This window comes from Micropterus salmoides, unplaced genomic scaffold, assembly GCF_014851395.1.
Source record: "Micropterus salmoides isolate LMB-PRFRI ecotype aquatic unplaced genomic scaffold, ASM1485139v1 Ms_hic_scaffold_6, whole genome shotgun sequence".
Classification (NCBI taxonomy): Eukaryota; Metazoa; Chordata; class Actinopteri; order Centrarchiformes; family Centrarchidae; genus Micropterus; species Micropterus salmoides.
In genome coordinates this window covers 3,033,595-3,052,258 of record NW_024044348.1, presented here as the reverse complement: position 1 = coordinate 3,052,258, position 18,664 = coordinate 3,033,595, and the positions used below count along the sequence as shown (strand labels likewise).

Genomic DNA, 18,664 nt, shown 5'->3' with positions numbered 1-18,664 from the left:
TGTAATGAAGAACGGTAGTAGTGAATAATAGTAGTAATAATGAGTACTGGTAGAGCTCATGTGGGATGGATTACAAATCCTTAAAAATCCTTAAACAGGGCAGTATAAAGGTTAAAAACTGCAGTATTGGGATCAGAAGAAGAGTTGAGAAAGAAGCTGTGACTCCTCTTCCTCACAGATCAGAGTGACTCCTCTTCCTCACAGAGGATCTTTGTGACTCCCTTCCTCACAGATCAGAGTGACTCCTCTTCCTCACAGAGGATCTTTGTGACTCCTCTTCCTCACAGATCAGAGTGACTCCTCTTCCTCACAGAGGATCTTTGTGACTACTCCTGCTCTCAGATCAGAGTGACTCCTCTTCCTCTTAGAGGATCTTTGTGCCTCCTCTTCCTCACAGATCTTTGTGACTCCTCTTCCTCTCAGAGGATCTTTGTGACTCCTCTTCCTCACAGATCAGAGTGACTCCTCTTCCTCTTAGAGGATCTTTGTGCCTCCTCTTCCTCACAGATCTTTGTGACTCCTCTTCCTCTCAGAGGATCTTTGTACTCCTCTTCCTCACAGATCAGAGTGCCTCCTCTTCCTCACAGAGGATCTTTGTGACTACTCCTGCTCTCAGATCAGAGTGACTCCTCTTCCTCACAGAGGATCTTTGTGACTCCTCTTCATCTTAGATCAGAGTGACTCCTCTTCCTCACAGAGGATCTTGTGACTCCTCTTCCTCTCAGAGGATCTTGTGCCTCCTCTTCCTCACAGATCAGAGTGACTCCTCTTCCTCACAGAGGATCTTGTGACTCCTCTTCATCTTAGATCAGAGTGACTCCTCTTCCTCTTAGAGGATCTTTGTGCCTCCTCTTCCTCACAGATCAGAGTGACTCCTCTTCCTCACAGAGGATCTTTGTGACTCCTCTTCCTCTCAGATCAGAGTAACTCCACTTCCTCTTAGAGGATCTTTGTGCCTCTCTTCCTCACAGATCAGAGTGACTCCTCTTCCTCTTAGAGGATCTTTGTGCCTCCTCTTCCTCACAGATCAGAGTGACTCCTTCCTTACAGAGGATCTTTGTGACTCCTCTTCATCTTAGATCAGAGTGACTCCTCTTCCTCACAGAGGATCTTTGTGACTCCTCTTCCTCACAGATCAGAGTGACTCTCTTCATCTTAGATCAGAGTGACTCTCTTTTCACAGAGGATCTTTGTGACTCCTCTTCATCTTAGATCAGAGTGACTCCTCTTCCTCTTAGAGGATCTTTGTGACTCCTCTTCCTCTCAGATCAGAGTGACTCCTCTTCCTCACAGAGGATCTTTGTGACTCCTCTTCATCTTAGATCAGAGTGACTCCTCTTCCTCTTAGAGGATCTTTGTGACTCCTCTTCCTCACAGATCAGAGTGACTCCTCTTCCTCACAGAGGATCTTTGTGACTCCTCTTCCTCTTAGAGGATCTTTGTGCCTCCTCTTCCTCACAGATCTTTGTGACTCCTCTTCCTCTCAGAGGATCTTTGTAACTCCTCTTCCTCACAGATCAGAGTGACTCCTCTTCCTCTTAGAGGATCTTTGTGCCTCCTCTTCCTCACAGATCTTTGTGACTCCTCTTCCTCTCAGAGGATCTTTGTAACTCCTCTTCCTCACAGATCAGAGTGCCTCCTCTTCCTCACAGAGGATCTTTGTGACTACTCCTGCTCTCAGATCAGAGTGACTCCTCTTCCTCACAGAGGATCTTTGTGACTCCTCTTCATCTTAGATCAGAGTGACTCCTCTTCCTCACAGAGGATCTTTGTGACTCCTCTTCCTCTCAGAGGATCTTTGTGCCTCCTCTTCCTCACAGATCAGAGTGACTCCTCTTCCTCACAGAGGATCTTTGTGACTCCTCTTCAGCTTAGATCAGAGTGACTCCTCTTCCTCTTAGAGGATCTTTGTGCCTCCTCTTCCTCACAGATCAGAGTGATTCCTCTTCCTCACAGAGGATCTTTGTGACTCCTCTTCCTCTCAGATCAGAGTAACTCCACTTCCTCTTAGAGGATCTTTGTGCCTCCTCTTCCTCACAGATCAGAGTGACTCCTCTTCCTCTTAGAGGATCTTTGTGCCTCCTCTTCCTCACAGATCAGAGTGACTCCTCTTCCTTACAGAGGATCTTTGTGACTCCTCTTCATCTTAGATCAGAGTGACTCCTCTTCCTCACAGAGGATCTTTGTGACTCCTCTTCCTCACAGATCAGAGTGACTCCTCTTCATCTTAGATCAGAGTGACTCCTCTTTCTCACAGAGGATCTTTGTGACTCCTCTTCATCTTAGATCAGAGTGACTCCTCTTCCTCTTAGAGGATCTTTGTGACTCCTCTTCCTCTCAGATCAGAGTGACTCCTCTTCCTCACAGAGGATCTTTGTGACTCCTCTTCATCTTAGATCAGAGTGACTCCTCTTCCTCTTAGAGGATCTTTGTGACTCCTCTTCCTCACAGATCAGAGTGACTCCTCTTCCTCACAGAGGATCTTTGTGACTCCTCTTCCTCTCAGATCAGAGTGACTCATCTTCCTCACAGAGGATCTTTGTGACTCCTCTTCATCTTAGATCAGAGTGACTCCTCTTCCTCTTAGAGGATCTTTGTGCCTCCTCTTCCTCACAGATCAGAGTGACTCCTCTTCCTCTTAGAGGATCTTTGTGCCTCCTCTTCCTCACAGATCAGAGTGACTCCTCTTCCTTACAGAGGATCTTTGTGACTCCTCTTCATCTTAGATCAGAGTGACTCTCTTCCTCACAGAGGATCTTTGTGACTCCTCTTCCTCTCAGATCAGAGTGACTCCTCTTCCTCACAGAGGATCTTTGTGACTCCTCTTCCTCACAGATCAGAGTGACTCCTCTTCCTTACAGAGGATCTTTGTGACTCCTCTTCATCTTAGATCAGAGTGACTCCTCTTCCTCTTAGAGGATCTTTGTGACTCCTCTTCCTCTCAGATCAGAGTGACTCCTCTTCCTCACAGAGGATCTTTGTGACTCCTCTTCCTCACAGATCAGAGTGACTCCTCTTCCTTACAGAGGATCTTTGTGACTCCTCTTCATCTTAGATCAGAGTGACTCCTCTTCCTCTTAGAGGATCTTTGTGACTCCTCTTCCTCTCAGATCAGAGTGACTCCTCTTCCTCACAGAGGATCTTTGTGACTCCTCTTCCTCACAGATCAGAGTGACTCCTCTTCCTCACAGAGGATCTTTGTGACTCCTCTTCCTCACAGATCAGAGTGACTCCTCTTCCTCACAGATCAGAGTGACTCCTCTTCCTCACAGACGATCTTTGTGACTCCTCTTCATCTTAGATCAGAGTGACTCCTCTTCCTCTTAGAGGATCTTTGTGCCTCCTCTTCCTCACAGATCAGAGTGACTCCTCTTCATCTTAGATCAGAGTGACTCCTCTTCCTCACAGAGGATCTTTGTGACTCCTCTTCATCTTAGATCAGAGTGACTCCTCTTCCTCACAGAGGATCTTTGTGACTCCTCTTCCTCACAGATCAGAGTGACTCCTCTTCCTCACAGACGATCTTTGTGACTCCTCTTCCTCACAGATCAGAGTGACTCCTCTTCCTCACAGACGATCTTTGTGACTCCTCTTCATCTTAGATCAGAGTGACTCCTCTTCCTCACAGAGGATCTTTGTGCCTCCTCTTCCTCACAGATCAGAGTGACTCCTCTTCCTCACAGAGGATCTTTGTGCCTCCTCTTCATCACAGATCAGAGTGACTCCTCTTCCTCACAGAGGATCTTTGTGACTCCTCTTCCTCACAGATCAGAGTGACTCCTCTTCCTCACAGAGGATCTTTGTGACTCCTCTTCATCTTAGATCAGAGTGACTCCTCTTCCTCACAGAGGATCTTTGTGCCTCCTCTTCCTCACAGATCAGAGTGACTCCTCTTCCTCACAGAGGATCTTTGTGCCTCCTCTTCCTCACAGATCAGAGTGACTCCTCTTCCTTACAGAGGATCTTTGTGACTCCTCTTCCTCACAGATCAGAGTGACTCCTCTTCCTCACAGAGGATCTTTGTGACTCCTCTTCCTCACAGATCAGAGTGACTCCTCTTCATCTTAGATCAGAGTGACTCCTCTTCCTCACAGAGGATCTTTGTGACTCCTCTTCATCTTAGATCAGAGTGACTCCTCTTCCTCACAGAGGATCTTTGTGACTCCTCTTCCTCTCAGATCAGAGTGACTCCTCTTCCTCACAGAGGATCTTTGTGACTCCTCTTCCTCACAGATCAGAGTGACTCCTCTTCCTCACAGAGGATCTTTGTGACTCCTCTTCCTCTTAGAGGATCTTTGTGCCTCCTCTTCCTCACAGATCTTTGTGACTCCTCTTCCTCTCAGAGGATCTTTGTGACTCCTCTTCCTCACAGATCAGAGTGACTCCTCTTCCTCACAGAGGATCTTTGTGACTCCTCTTCCTCACAGATCAGAGTGACTCCTCTTCCTCACAGAGGATCTTTGTGACTCCTCTTCATCTTAGATCAGAGTGACTCCTCTTCCTCACAGAGGATCTTTGTGACTACTCCTGCTCTCAGATCAGAGTGACTCCTCTTCCTCATAGAGGATCTTTGTGACTACTCCTGCTCTCAGATCAGAGTGACTCCTCTTCCTCACAGAGGATCTTTGTGACTCCTCTTCATCTTAGATCAGAGTGACAGCTCTTCCTCACAGAGGATCTTTGTGACTCCTCTTCCTCTCAGATCAGAGTGACTCCTCTTCCTTACAGAGGATCTTTGTGACTCCTCTTCATCTTAGATCAGAGTGACAGCTCTTCCTCACAGAGGATCTTTGTGACTCCTCTTCCTCACAGATCAGAGTGACTCCTCTTCATCTTAGATCAGAGTGACTCCTCTTCCTCACAGAGGATCTTTGTGACTCCTCTTCATCTTAGATCAGAGTGACAGCTCTTCCTCACAGAGGATCTTTGTGACTCCTCTTCCTCTCAGATCAGAGTGACTCCTCTTCCTCACAGAGGATCTTTGTGACTCCTCTTCCTCACAGATCAGAGTGACTCCTCTTCATCTTAGATCAGAGTGACTCCTCTTCCTCACAGAGGATCTTTGTGACTCCTCTTCATCTTAGATCAGAGTGACTCCTCTTCCTCACAGAGGATCTTTGTGACTACTCCTGCTCTCAGATCAGAGTGACTCCTCTTCCTCACAGAGGATCTTTGTGACTCCTCTTCATCTTAGATCAGAGTGACAGCTCTTCCTCACAGAGGATCTTTGTGACTCCTCTTCCTCACAGATCAGAGTGACTCCTCTTCATCTTAGATCAGAGTGACTCCTCTTCCTCACAGAGGATCTTTGTGACTCCTCTTCATCTTAGATCAGAGTGACAGCTCTTCCTCACAGAGGATCTTTGTGACTCCTCTTCCTCTCAGATCAGAGTGACTCCTCTTCCTCACAGAGGATCTTTGTGACTCCTCTTCCTCACAGATCAGAGTGACTCCTCTTCATCTTAGATCAGAGTGACTCCTCTTCCTCACAGAGGATCTTTGTGACTCCTCTTCATCTTAGATCAGAGTGACTCCTCTTCCTCACAGAGGATCTTTGTGACTACTCCTGCTCTCAGATCAGAGTGACTCCTCTTCCTCACAGAGGATCTTTGTGACTACTCCTGCTCTCAGATCAGAGTGACTCCTCTTCCTCACAGAGGATCTTTGTGACTCCTCTTCATCTTAGATCAGAGTGACAGCTCTTCCTCACAGAGGATCTTTGTGACTCCTCTTCCTCACAGATCAGAGTGACTCCTCTTCATCTTAGATCAGAGTGACTCCTCTTCCTCACAGAGGATCTTTGTGACTCCTCTTCATCTTAGATCAGAGTGACAGCTCTTCCTCACAGAGGATCTTTGTGACTCCTCTTCCTCTCAGATCAGAGTGACTCCTCTTCCTCACAGAGGATCTTTGTGACTCCTCTTCCTCACAGATCAGAGTGACTCCTCTTCATCTTAGATCAGAGTGACTCCTCTTCCTCACAGAGGATCTTTGTGACTCCTCTTCATCTTAGATCAGAGTGACTCCTCTTCCTCACAGAGGATCTTTGTGACTACTCCTGCTCTCAGATCAGAGTGACTCCTCTTCCTCACAGAGGATCTTTGTGACTACTCCTGCTCTCAGATCAGAGTGACTCCTCTTCCTCACAGAGGATCTTTGTGACTCCTCTTCCGCAGCAGAATGGCAGGCAGCGCGTGGAGGTCAATGGTAAGATATAGCTGATTTATAACGAACAGAGAACCCTGAGGAGGAGTCAAACAGTCTGGTTCTGTGGGTTCTTTGTGAGCGGACGTGTCGGCTGTTCTGTTGTTTTGTTGTGCGGGTTCGAGTCTCTGAAAGCGGCTTTAACCGCTGTCGTTAGCTCGTTAGCATATCAGCTAACTCCTGCGTGTCCTTCAACGTGATGAGAGATGCAGGAGCTAGCAGAGCTAGCAGAGCTCACTGTTGTTGTTCACCGGGTCTGTCACGACTTTCTCCGCATGTTCACTAACACCACCGGGAAACTACAAACTGTCACCGCCGGCCGAGGCTCCGGTGAGGCGGCCGAGACTCCTGTAGAGAATCTGCTAATTTAAGGTTCCTTCGCACTTTGGGCAAAATCCAAACCGCGTAGAAAAGAAAAGAAGAGTTGAGAAAGAAGCTGTGTTCCCACTGTTAAATTCGGCTAACATGAAATCCTCCGTAGAGCTCTGAAGTTTTGTCCAAATACACACAAAATGAGGAAACAAGACAACATGTCCCTCCTGTGGGACAGGACGGACACAGAAAGATGAAGATAAACAGGGGAAACGTTAACATACGTGTTTTCTTCCCGATACTACTGGAATTAACATCAGACCTTTCTCTGAATCCGTGATGGTGAAACCGGTTAGTCACTAAAAGTTCACTGGAAGTGAATAACATGAAGACTTTGTTGGTTTATTCTAATAATAATTTATGATAATCACCGTTTCTATCGACCTGCTGTTCATCGATAACAAAGAACCCTGAAACTAACGAATACCTGTGCAGACAGCTTTTAGTGAAACACAGGAAGTGAAAGCGTTTGTGGTTAAAGTGACCTTCATGTCTCCTCAGCTGACCCAGGTGGTGGTGGGGGCCCTCAGGAGACCCGCTCTGTCTTCAGCTGCCTTTTCCAGAGGGGTGAGTAGTTCAGGGTCCAACCGGACACCAGCCTGCTGTGACACACACACACACACACACACACACACACACACGCACAGTGAACCCCAGGTTGCTCCTGAAGGTGTGGTCAGAGTGTGATTGGGTGGTGATGGAGCAGTGGATAAGACGTGCCTTTGGTGTGAGAGACCCTGGTTCAATCCCCCACTGTGACCCATCCACCAGTGTGTCCCTGATCAAGACACTTAAAGGCGTGCGACCTCTGATAAATCTGCGTGATATGATCTGCTGATATGAGCCAACTGCAGATAAATCAATACCTGATTAATTAATGATTAGAAAAGAGGTTGATGCTTCAGTCACGTTGGGAGTGTTGTTGTTGCATAGTTTGTCCACCAGGAGGCGCTCAGCAACAGACCCACCTCAGCTGATCAGCTGTTGATTATTTTAGGAGTCACTGAATTTTCTTGGTGAAACGTTTTTATAACGATCAACAGATTATTTTAAGCTGTCGTGTTTTCTCGCTGAGGTCAGAACGACATGAACTCGCGTTCAAAAATCTAATGGCCGATAAATCAGATTTTTTTTTAATCAGCCGCCACGGCGAGTCTCTCACGCCGCTGTCTCTCTGTCTGCAGATGCAGACCGTCACTCTGATTCCTGGAGACGGGATCGGGCCGGAGATCTCCACGGCGGTCATGAAGATCTTTGAAGCGGCCAAAGTGAGTGTTCTGAAGAAGCGGCGGACCTGGTGAGTTTCAGAAGCTTTTCAACGTGTTCTTTTGACCCGCAGGCTCCAATCAGGTGGGAGGAGAGGAACGTGACGGCCATCAAGGGACCCGGCGGCAGATGGATGATCCCTCCGGACGCCAAAGAGTCCATGGACCAGAACAAGATCGGACTGAAAGGTCTGGTGAGGCTCAGAGCTGCGCTTCAGATTCAGTTTTCTGTGAGTGCCCCCTAAACGTTGTGTCCTCCAGGACCCCTGAAGACGCCCATCGCCGCAGGTCACCCCTCCATGAACCTGCTCCTGAGGAAGACCTTCGACCTTTACGCCAACGTGCGACCCTGCATCTCCATCGAGGGCTACAAGACCCCGTACACCGACGTCAACCTGGTGACCATCCGAGAGAACACGGAGGGCGAGTACAGCGGCATCGAACACGTGGTGAGTGTTCAGGACGCAGAGACGGGTTCAAACCGGACTCACCTGTGACCTGCTGCACCGTGACGCAGCCGCGGCGACGTTAGCGAACGTGTTCTCGCAGAGGGCTCGACAGGCCGTTTATAAAAAGCTAACGCTACGTTCAGCCGCCGTCTCCTGCCGGACGGCGAGCGTTGCTTCGTGCACGCCGCCTGAAGGTGAACACACTTCACTACAGGTTACAAAAAGGCAAATACTGGAGAGCTCCTGCTGCTCGATCTTTACTGGCATCAAGAGTTTATTCTGACCAGAAAGTTATCGTTTTTAGTTTGAGGATGTTGCGTCACTTTAAATGTTGCTACGCAAGGAATTGTGGGACGGCGTCACCTCCTTTCCTTTAGTGAAGGATGTTCCGGTGTTCCTACGCAGAAGGAGGTGAGGAAGCACTGAAGCACCACGAAGACAAAAACACGTTTAGAGCCTCCTCCACCTGCTGCTCCGAGGCAGAGTCCAGATCCAGGACTCACCAGGTGTGACACTGAGATCAGGTGACTGTGAAGGCTGCAGCATTTATTACTCACCAGACCGCTCAGTGACCCTGAAGCTCTCGGTCTTTAGCCCAGCTATTCCAGAACAGTTTAAATTCTGACCTTCTGTCGTTCCCCAACACGCTGATAAATGACTGTAAACAGGAAATGTTTCCATCTGAATCGCAGCACAAACAGAAAAACGGCTCAAACATCTTCAGTGTAAAACGAAAGTTTAAAAAGTGCTGACAAACTGAAAATACTTGATGACTCAACTGTGCGCTGTTATCAGATACTCGGATAGAAATGTAACTACGCGTCACGGCGACTCAGACCACATCATTTCCTCTGAGCTCACAGGAAGCGCTCAGTGCTCTGAAGCCAGTTTCACTGGCGACCAAACCAGCAGCTGTAACACGATGGATACTTTCTTTAGAGCGCCAGAACAGCCGCGTCAGTTTGATCCATTCAGTCCATAACATTTGGAAAATGGAGCGCACGGTTATTATTTTATCAACATTCAAGTGAGCGCAGGGCTGAAGGGGGAGCGAGCTGGCTCACCGGAAAAGGTCGACAAAGTGGGCGCTATAACGCCACCAACGCCAGCTCGTGCTTCGGAATCACAGACACCAAACTAAGAGCACAGAGTTTCTCTAAACACCAACTGTTTTTATTTTCCCCTCCTGATTATTGTAATTCTGGGCGACGGCAGCTTCATCTGCAGTTTAGCAAAAAGAAAACCTGATCGGATCCGACAAAAGTTCTTAATTTGTTTGTAGGAACGTGTTGAGGTCAAACCTTTTGTTTTGTCTTTGAAAAGTTAAAAGATGAATCAACTTTTTTCATAAATGAGCAGATGAAACCGTTCAAGCTGAAGATGAGTTTCAGCCGGACTCTTGTGAGTGAAACACGGTGGACCGACCCAGACCCCGAATCCAGCCCGGGAGTCTCTCGGCTGACTTCCTGTGGTCGTTCTGTTCTGAAATTCCGGTCTCGTCGTTGTAGATCGTGGACGGCGTTGTTCAGAGCATCAAACTGATCACAGAGGACGCCAGCAGACGCATCGCAGAGTACGCCTTCGAGTACGCCAGGAACAACCAAAGAACCAGCGTGACGGCCGTCCACAAGGCCAACATCATGTGAGTATGAACCCAGCAGGACGATGACGGGTTAACGGGTTGGCGACTGGATCGGTAACTCTCTCTCTCTCTCTCTCTCTCTCTGTCCGTCCAGGCGGATGTCAGACGGGCTGTTCCTCAGAAAGTGTCGCGAGGTGGCCGAGAACTTCAAAGACATCAAGTTCACAGAGATGTACCTGGACACCGTTTGTCTCAACGTGAGTCTGAGAGTCCTGACCCTGCCGGTGAAGTCACATAAACATGCTCTCTAGTTTAAAATGCGAACTCTGGTTCTGACCTGATGCTTCGGGCTTTCAGATGGTTCAGGATCCGACCCAGTTCGACGTGCTGGTCATGCCCAACCTGTACGGAGACATCCTCAGGTCAGTCCGTCCTCCTGCACAGCGTTTGTCTTCATGTTCTGCTCTGAGGGTTCAGTGTTGACTCCATGTCTCGAACTGTTGCAGCGATCTGTGCGCCGGTCTGATCGGAGGCCTCGGAGTCACTCCCAGCGGGAACATCGGCGCCAACGGAGTCGCCATCTTTGAATCGGTTTGTTTCTCCTTTTTTTTTTTTTTTTTTTTATTTTTTTTTATTTCAGTTCGTTTCAGCTCTGCAACAAACTTTAATAATCAACATGTTTCTTTCTTCCTGTGAATGAAAAGATGATTAAAGATTTAGAAGAAAAGTAAATTCAGCAGCCTGAACAGAATCTGCTCCTCCTGCAGGTCCACGGCACCGCCCCCGACATCGCCGGCCTGGACATGGCGAACCCCACCGCCCTGCTGCTCAGCGCTGTCATGATGCTGCGCCACATGGGTCTCCATGACTACGGCAACAAGATCCAGACGGCCTGTTTCGACACCATCAGAGACAAGAAGGTGAGACTCTGAGGCTCCTGAAGTAGAAACAGGCGTTTGGGTCACTGACCGTCCTGCGTCTCTACGCTAAACTGTAATCCAAGACGCCACGGCAGCTTCCTGCACGCCGCGCGCTCATCAGAGGCTTATTCAGAAAGCAGAGAGGTCCGTGACTCATAGGGGGCAGTCGAGTCAATGAGGCCTGGACCGGGTTCGGTTCAGACCCAAGAGAAGACTGTGAATGTGTCTCTGAGGAGTCTGAGTGGCCCGGTGTCCTCGGATCAGGATCAGGTTTAATGCCAGGAGGTTTTCAACAGACAAAGAATTTGCTTTGGTATTTTGGTCCCAATGAACGTAGAAAGAAAAGTTCTGCAGAGGTCTGGAGTCCTTGCTGCTCCTTAAAAAGTCTGGAAAGGTCTTCAAATTAAATCAGGGCACTTAAGGTATTAAATTTTCCGATGGTGCGTTCAAGGCTGGTGGGAATATTTTCTCACACGGTGGCCTAACACCGTAGTGTTAGACGATGTTTGATATAAGTTTTATGTTCCGTTATCCCACGGGTTCTGAAATGCTCCAGCGGTACGCAGCGGCTACCTGTGGGGCTATGCTAATGCATCGTTAGCACGTAGCAGACCTGAAAGTTCTGACTCCCTCACATCGTCTCTGTAGTTTAGTGTCACCGCCAGAGACGCAGAGAGCAGAGTCAGTGCGGCGCGTTCGCTGTGTTCCCTGGAAGTTATTATCCTGTCCTAGCAATTATCTTCCTATTAAAGTATCGTTTGGGAATTCTGCTGAACAATGAATCAAAATAACCAACTGCTGCAGTGACATGTGATCTACAACATGTGAGGTTGTAACCATGGAAACGGCGTTGTTTGACGAGGCGTGTTTGTACCTCAGGTGCTGACGAAGGACCTGGGAGGAAACTCCAAGTGTTCGGAGTTTACAGCTGACATCTGCCGTCGCATCCAGGATATGGACTGAAACTGAGGGAGCTGCTCCGCCACCGGCGCCGCCACAGAGCCACGCCCACCCCCCCCCCCCCCTCCACTGCAGACCGGTTGGAGCTGCAGGGACACGGTCTCCTGAGATCCTCTGAGTTTTCTTTCTACTGTATTTACATGATGGAAAAGTTGTTGCTGTAATGAGATGATGACAGGTGTGGAGGGGGCGGGGCTTCTGCTGCGGCTGCTACCTGGGTGGTGAACACGACGAAACATTCACAGTAAACATGCGCACAAGTTTTATATGACCAAGATAGAATGCAGATGTCTTCATCAGAATAATCTGTTGTAACTGAAATGCCTTCTTATTTATTGTTTCCTGTTACCGTCTTCAGAAATCTGTGACGAGAACGCTGCTTCACTGACGGGCAGCTGCTCTGTCTTCTTACTGAACGCTTTAGCACATTCAGTCATTAAAAAAGGGCTTTCAAAGGACCAACCTGCATTTACGTCTTTTTAAAACTCTTTAAAACCACAGAGATCCCCGATTGGCAGCCCACCACTGTGGACACGCCTCCCTCTGGATGACGTCAGGGCACCACGCCCCCTGCTTCCTGGGCGCGACAAGCTGTCATAGACAGACCAGAAGACCCTGCATTTTCACCTTCAAAGTAAAAGCGTATCATCTGGCCTGTTCTGAGCTCAGAATCGACAGGAAGTCAGAATTTTTGCTATAAAAGCAAGTGAGCAAACATTTCAACCCTCACCTGATATCATAAGTATAGACATTACTTACTGTGTACTAAGGGTTTGCTGTATCATTGCTTTATCATCAGACTCGGGTCACTTTACATGTTGGGACATCATACTTTATTTATACCAGATTAAGGTGATGAATATAATAATGAAAAGTGTGAAAATAACAAATATAAGCAATAATATAATATGTAGTTAAATATATTAAGTAATAAATTAACCAAACACAGAAATTTACCAAAACCAAACCATTGAATAATTAATATATGTCAAATAATTAAAAGCCAAATCTCTACTAACCAACATTATAAATAATGGAGCAACATGGAGATAATGGTTGAGTATTTATTTTGGCAGTACAAGAGGCACATACAACTTTAAATGGCTGTATTTTGTATTTATTTAATAATAATACATTTCATTTGTAATGCACTTTATATTTACGCAAATCCCAAAGTGCTACATGATAAAACAGGTAAGTGTTAAAAATTTTTTTTTAAAAACAGTCGTTTTTTCTTTTCTAAATACTAAACGTATTTCCCACTCCTACCTGGACCTCCACACCCCGGGTTTACACCCTAACCTGATCTGGATCCAGGTGATGAACCAACAGATCTGGCCTCTGTGTTCACACCTGCTTTATTTGATCTGTTCTTGTTCTCCTCACTGAGATCGGATCCATCGGCAAAACCTGCATGTGAGTAACGTGAAGTAGCGCTGAGTTCCCCCCAGACTCCCTTTAAAAATCCCATCGTTTAGCGAGTTGTTGAGTTAGAGGAAACTGTACAAACTCTGTGAAACGCAGTCTACGACAGATTTTTAATTATGTGTCGTCTCTTGTAAATTCGGCCGATGCAACACGTGAAGTTAGTCCCTGCTTTGTGTAAATAATGTTGAGTCTTGGTTCAGTTTCACAGCTGGACTTGTAGTAACGTTTCCAGGGCTGCAGGAGAGGACACAGTAAAGTTGGGCTGGTAGTTTACTCTTTGTCCTGATGAGGGAAGGGTGGAGTAGGACTCGCTCTTAAACATTATATTGTTTGGAAAAGGTCAGACAGCCTTTTACTTCCTCCAGGACCTCTGGTTATTATGGAGGAGGGTCCATCTGCATTTCCCCATTCAGTCGGGGAGGAAACCTCTCCGGGGAGGGTCAGGATAAAACAAATAGAGCAAATAAGTAAAAAATGAGACGTGTTACATTAATTACTGGGTGTAATTAGAGCTACAATCAATCGATTAATTGATTATTGAAGTAGTTGTTCGAGCTGTAGTTTTCAGAGGAAGCAGTTTGTTATACTTGTTGAGGCTGTATTGCTGATCATAGACACGCAGAAATTGGTAGGAACAGGTAGAATCTGGAGAATAAAGTTGGTGCGATAAAGAAACCAGCGGAGGAGTTGCTTAGTGTTTTATTCTGAAAGGCCGCACCGGAAGTGTGGTGCGGTGTATTCTGGGTAGCTTTGAGCTGGCTCGTTTCCTGCTTCCTCTCGGTCCCGTTTCAGTGGAACCCAGTCCGGAACCCGCGGCCCCGGTGAACCCAGTGAGCCCAGCAGAGTACCGCAGAGCGCGAGGAGCCCGCAGGCTCCGTTACAGCACCGGGACAGACGGCGGGAAAATGGCGAAGACGTACGACTATCTGTTCAAACTGCTGCTGATCGGGGACAGCGGCGTCGGTAAGACCTGCCTGCTGTTCCGGTTCAGCGAGGACGCCTTCAACACCACCTTCATCTCCACCATCGGTGAGTCCCCTCCCGGTCCCCCGGTCCACCGGAGGCTCCAGCCCCCCAGGTGGACAGGTGTGACACCAAAATGTGTGACCTATCAGATCCTGTGACACAAATGGCAGGTTAAGCGCCAGCGGCTTTGCTGACGATGTGAAGCGGTTTGGTTCTTTTTAGGCACCAAAAGTGACGTTACGGTCAGGAACACATCGTCATTTGGGTGTAGTCACAGAATCTGATGGGTCACACATTCTGGTGTTACACCGGCGGCTAACGGGACGCTCGGTCCCGTTAGCCGCTGAGCAAACGGGAAAGTGAAAGCGTTCGGGAGGGGGGCGGGAACTGTGAGCCACGTGACCTTTGCCCCCCCCCCCCGATCAGTTATATTGATCAGTTCCTCAGTTAAAGAACCGCAGCTGTGTGGATGAAGATGTAACTCAAGTACTCGAGTACAACTCTGAGGTACTTGTACGTCACTACTACAAGGAGATACTGTAGTTTTTACTGCGCTACGTGTATCTGACAGCTATACTCGACAGATTAAAGGAGTTTATAAAATCTGATGTTATGAATGAAACACAGCTGATCGATCAGCCTCTGATGTTTGTTCAGACTCCAAAGTCCAAAACCATGATTTTCACATGTCGAGTTATTTTGCACAAAATGTACAAAACATTATTATTTCTCTGTTTTAGCTGCACATCCAGTAAATTTCTTATACTTTTAGTATTTTACAGGTAAAAGTTAAAACTCTTCATATTGAATCATTTATTATGTGAAAGTTTGATTTCTAGAGCACAAGAGGTGTGGTCATGTGACAAAATGCTCAGTGTGTGAGCTAATTAGCTGCTTTCTTAAAATGACATGTTTCCTGGCAGAGTTTTTAAATATCTGTGTTTTATTTTATCTGTAAATACGTAAAAATAAAGGCTCCGTCACACAAATGAGCGGTTTTCCTTGAATAAATCAATGAAAAAACTAGATTTTGAAGAACCGTTCGGTAAACGTCTGAATGTTTTGATATATTATCACAATAAAACCAATTATGATATGCAAATCAGTGCATATGTAATGAGGAAGTACCTAATTTACATATTACAAATAAAAAAATAGTATGTGGTATTAGTTCTTTTACTGCAGTAAATGATCCCTCAGCGTTGACAAATAATCAGTAAAATAACCGAACACTTTGTTGGCAGCACTGTAAAGATTACACAGTAGGACTTAAAGCCAGAACAGGAAACATCTGGACGGCAGCAGGGAAATACAAAATAAAGCAAAACGAAATATATAAAGGCTGAAAACAGGTGGAGAAGGAGCTCCGATCAGCTGATCGATGGAAGTGATTGTTGTTGATTTGAGTCACTCGTGCACACGTATGGCGTATGTGTGTGTGCCACGTTCTCCGTGACCCTTCACCCAGCCACAGTGCTGAGTGCGCCGCCTCTGTCTTCCTGGTGGAAACAGGAAGTGGGAACTGTCACAGTGACAGAGAGAGGTGTGTGTGTTTCAGGTAAAGCTGCTCTGACGTCATGTGGTCTGATCTAAAGGTTTGATCAGGTTCAGGAGACAGAGGGGGGGACCCTGTTCAGGACAGACGGACAGGAAGTGGATGTGGCGTGCAGCCAGAGGTCATTGACCTGCTCTGCTGCACGTTTCCGTAGCAACCAGCAATAACTGGGTTTCACTTCCTGCTGACGGAGCGAGAGAAGAAAACAGGCGTGGTGGGGGACAGGTTTCTGAACCAGCTGGGACCTGAGATCAGTCAGTTATTAGCGTTAGCAGCCTGGCATTATTTTATACACATGTATGGGGTCCAGACTTCAGTGGAAGCTGGAGCGGTTTGAATCAGGCCGTCCCCGTCACACCGTCAGGCGCATGAGGGCTCTCTGTAGACTCTGCCTGAGGGAATTACCCACAGTTCAACAGGTGACGTCAACTCAGCCTGTGAAGGTTCAGGCTTTAGGGTGGAGACTGGGATTGAGCCCCTGATCCAGGTCTGACAGTACAGGTGTGTCAGTCCTCCTCGCCCACGTTCCTCGGGTAACAGAACCTCACCTATGATCACCTGCTCCGGTCAGACAGAACCTGCAGTTTCTCTTCTGACATCTTATGGCTCAAACTATCAGTCTGATCCAGAACCTGATGCAGGCAGGTCAGTAATGAGACCCAGACCTGCAGCGCTCCTGTTTTGTGTCCCAGTTTTGTGTACTCTGGCTGGTAGAGCCAATCAGCTGATCCGCATCCAGCTGGCCAGACTGGACCAGAGAGGGTCAGGGTGGGGAGGAGATTTACTCAGACCTGGTCCAGCTCCTCGGCCCTCTGGGCAGGAAGCACTTCTCCGCAGCAGGAAGGAGCGTTTGGTCAAATTTGCCTGTTAAAAATGTCTGTGACTTCCTTTTTACCCACCCGGTCAGCTGACAGACACCCAGAGCTGAGAAACAAATGCACCTCAGAGTTTGATTCACCAGCTGGGAGGGGAGACCTGGTTAAGGTCAGACGCAGCCTCTGTTCAGGTCAGACTCCTGTGTGTATGTACCCAGGTATTTACATTGTTTTTAAGGTTTTTAGGTGGTATTTACATTGTTTTTAAGGTTTTTAGGTGGTTTTTAGGATGTATTTAGTTGTTCTAAAAGTATTTAGGTGTTTTTAGGTGGTATTTTGATGTTTTTACGTTTTTTAGGTGGTATATAGGTGTTTTTAGGTGGTATTTTGATGTTTTTAAGGTTTTTAGGTATTTTTAAGGTTTTTAGGTATTTTTAAGGTTTTTAGGTGGTATTTAGGTGTTTTTACAGTTTTTAGGTGTTTTCAAGGTTTTTAGGTGGTATTTAGGTGTTTTTACGGTTTTTTAGGTGGTATTTTGGTGTTTTTAGGTGGTATTTAGGTGTTTGTAAGGTTTTCAGGTGGTATTTAGGTGTTTGTAATGTTTTTAGGTGGTTTTAAAAGGTTTTTAGCTGGTATTTAGGTGTTTTTAGGTGGTATTTAGGTGTTTTTAAAGGTCTTTAGGTGTTTTTAGGTGGTATTTAGGTGGTATATAGGTAGTATTTAGGTGTTTTTAAGGTTTTCAGGTGGTATTTAGGTGTTTTTAAAGGTTTTTAGATGGTATAGGTGGTATATAGGTGGTATTTAGGTGTTTTTAGGTGGTATTAGGTGTTTTTAGGTGGTATAGTGTTTTTAGGTGGTATTTAGGTGTTTTTAGGATGTTTTTAGGTGGTATCTTGATGTTTTACGGTTTTTAGGTGGTATTTAGGTGTTTTTAGGTGGTATATAGGTGTTTTTAGGTGGTATTTAGGTGTTTTTACGGTTTTTAGGTGGTATTTAGGTGTTTTTAGGTGGTATTTAGGTGTTTTTAAGGTTTTTAGGTGGTATTTAGGTGTTTTTAAGGTTTTTAGGTGGTATTTAGGTGGTATTTTGGTGTTTTTAGGTGGTATTTAGGTGTTTTTACAGTTTTTAGGTGTTTTCAAGGTTTTTAGGTGGTATTTAGGTGTTTTTACGGTTTTTAGGTGGTATTTTGGTGTTTTTAGGTGGTATTAAGGTGTTTGTAAGGTTTTCAGGTGGTATTTAGGTGTTTGTAATGTTTTTAGGTGGTATTTAGGTGGTTTTAAAAGGTTTTTAGCTGGTATTTAGGTGTTTTTAGGTGGTATTTAGGTGTTTTTAAAGGTCTTTAGGTGTTTTTAGGTGGTATTTAGGTGTTTTTACGGTTTTTAGGTGGTATTTAGGTGTTTTTAGGTGGTATTTAGGTGTTTTTAAGGTTTTTAGGTCGTATTTTGGTGTTTTTAGGTGGTATTTAGGTGTTTTTAGGATGTATTTAGTTGTTCTAAAGTATTTAGGTGTTTAGAGGTGGTATTTTGATGTTTTACGTTTTTAGGTGGTATATAGGTGTTTTTAGGTGTATTTTGATGTTTTTAAGGTTTTTAGGTATTTTTAAGGTTTTTAGGTGGTATTTAGGTGTTTTTACAGTTTTTAGGTGTTTTCAAGGTTTTTAGGTGGTATTTTTGTGTTTTTAGGTGGTATTTAGGTGTTTGTAAGGTTTTCAGGTGGTATTTAGGTGTTTGTAATGTTTTTAGGTGGTATTTAGGTGGTTTTAAAAGGTTTTTAGCTGGTATTTAGGTGTTTTTAGGTGGTATTTAGGTGGTATATAGGTGGTATTTAGGTGTTTTTAAAGGTTTTTAGGTGGTATTTAGGTGTTTTTAAAGGTTTTTAGGTGTTTTAAGGTTTTTAGATGGTATATAGGTGGTATTTAGGTGGTTTTTAGGTGGTATATAGGTGTTTTTAGGTGGTATTTAGGTGTTTTTAGGATGTTTTTAGGTGGTATCTTGATGTTTTTACGGTTTTTAGGTGGTATTTAGGTGTTTTTAGGTGGTATTTAGGTGTTTTTACGATGTTTTTAGGTGGTATCTTGATGTTTTTAGGTGTTTTTAGGTGGTATTTAGGTGTTTTTTCGGTGGTATTTAGGTGTTTTTACGGTTTTTA

General features: G+C 45.8%; 2 protein-coding genes across 3 annotated transcripts; both read left to right on the top strand.

Annotated features, from left to right (window-relative positions):
* The first annotated feature begins 6,129 nt into the window (after positions 1-6,129).
* LOC119890463 (isocitrate dehydrogenase [NAD] subunit alpha, mitochondrial-like) lies at positions 6,130-12,211 on the top strand. Of its 2 annotated transcripts, none has more exons than XM_038701752.1 (11): positions 6,130-6,207; positions 7,078-7,143; positions 7,761-7,844; positions 7,916-8,030; positions 8,103-8,290; positions 9,799-9,932; positions 10,027-10,129; positions 10,230-10,294; positions 10,379-10,463; positions 10,640-10,792; positions 11,672-12,211. In XM_038701752.1, the coding sequence occupies exons 1-11, from the start codon at positions 6,181-6,183 to the stop codon at positions 11,753-11,755; spliced, it is 1,104 nt and encodes a 367-aa protein (XP_038557680.1). In that variant the 5' UTR covers positions 6,130-6,180; the 3' UTR covers positions 11,756-12,211. The 2 variants fall into 2 exon arrangements, with proteins under 2 accessions (XP_038557680.1, XP_038557681.1); XM_038701753.1 differs by lacking the exon at positions 6,130-6,207 and adding an exon at positions 6,841-6,867.
* Positions 12,212-13,014: 803 nt separating this feature from the next.
* LOC119890464 (ras-related protein Rab-8B-like) lies at positions 13,015-14,210 on the top strand (the record flags this gene model as incomplete). The annotated part of the gene is given in 1 exon segment (XM_038701754.1): positions 13,015-14,210. A coding segment is annotated over 1 exon segment (125 nt), but the record flags the coding sequence as incomplete, so codon positions are not given.
* Positions 14,211-18,664: the final 4,454 nt, after the last annotated feature.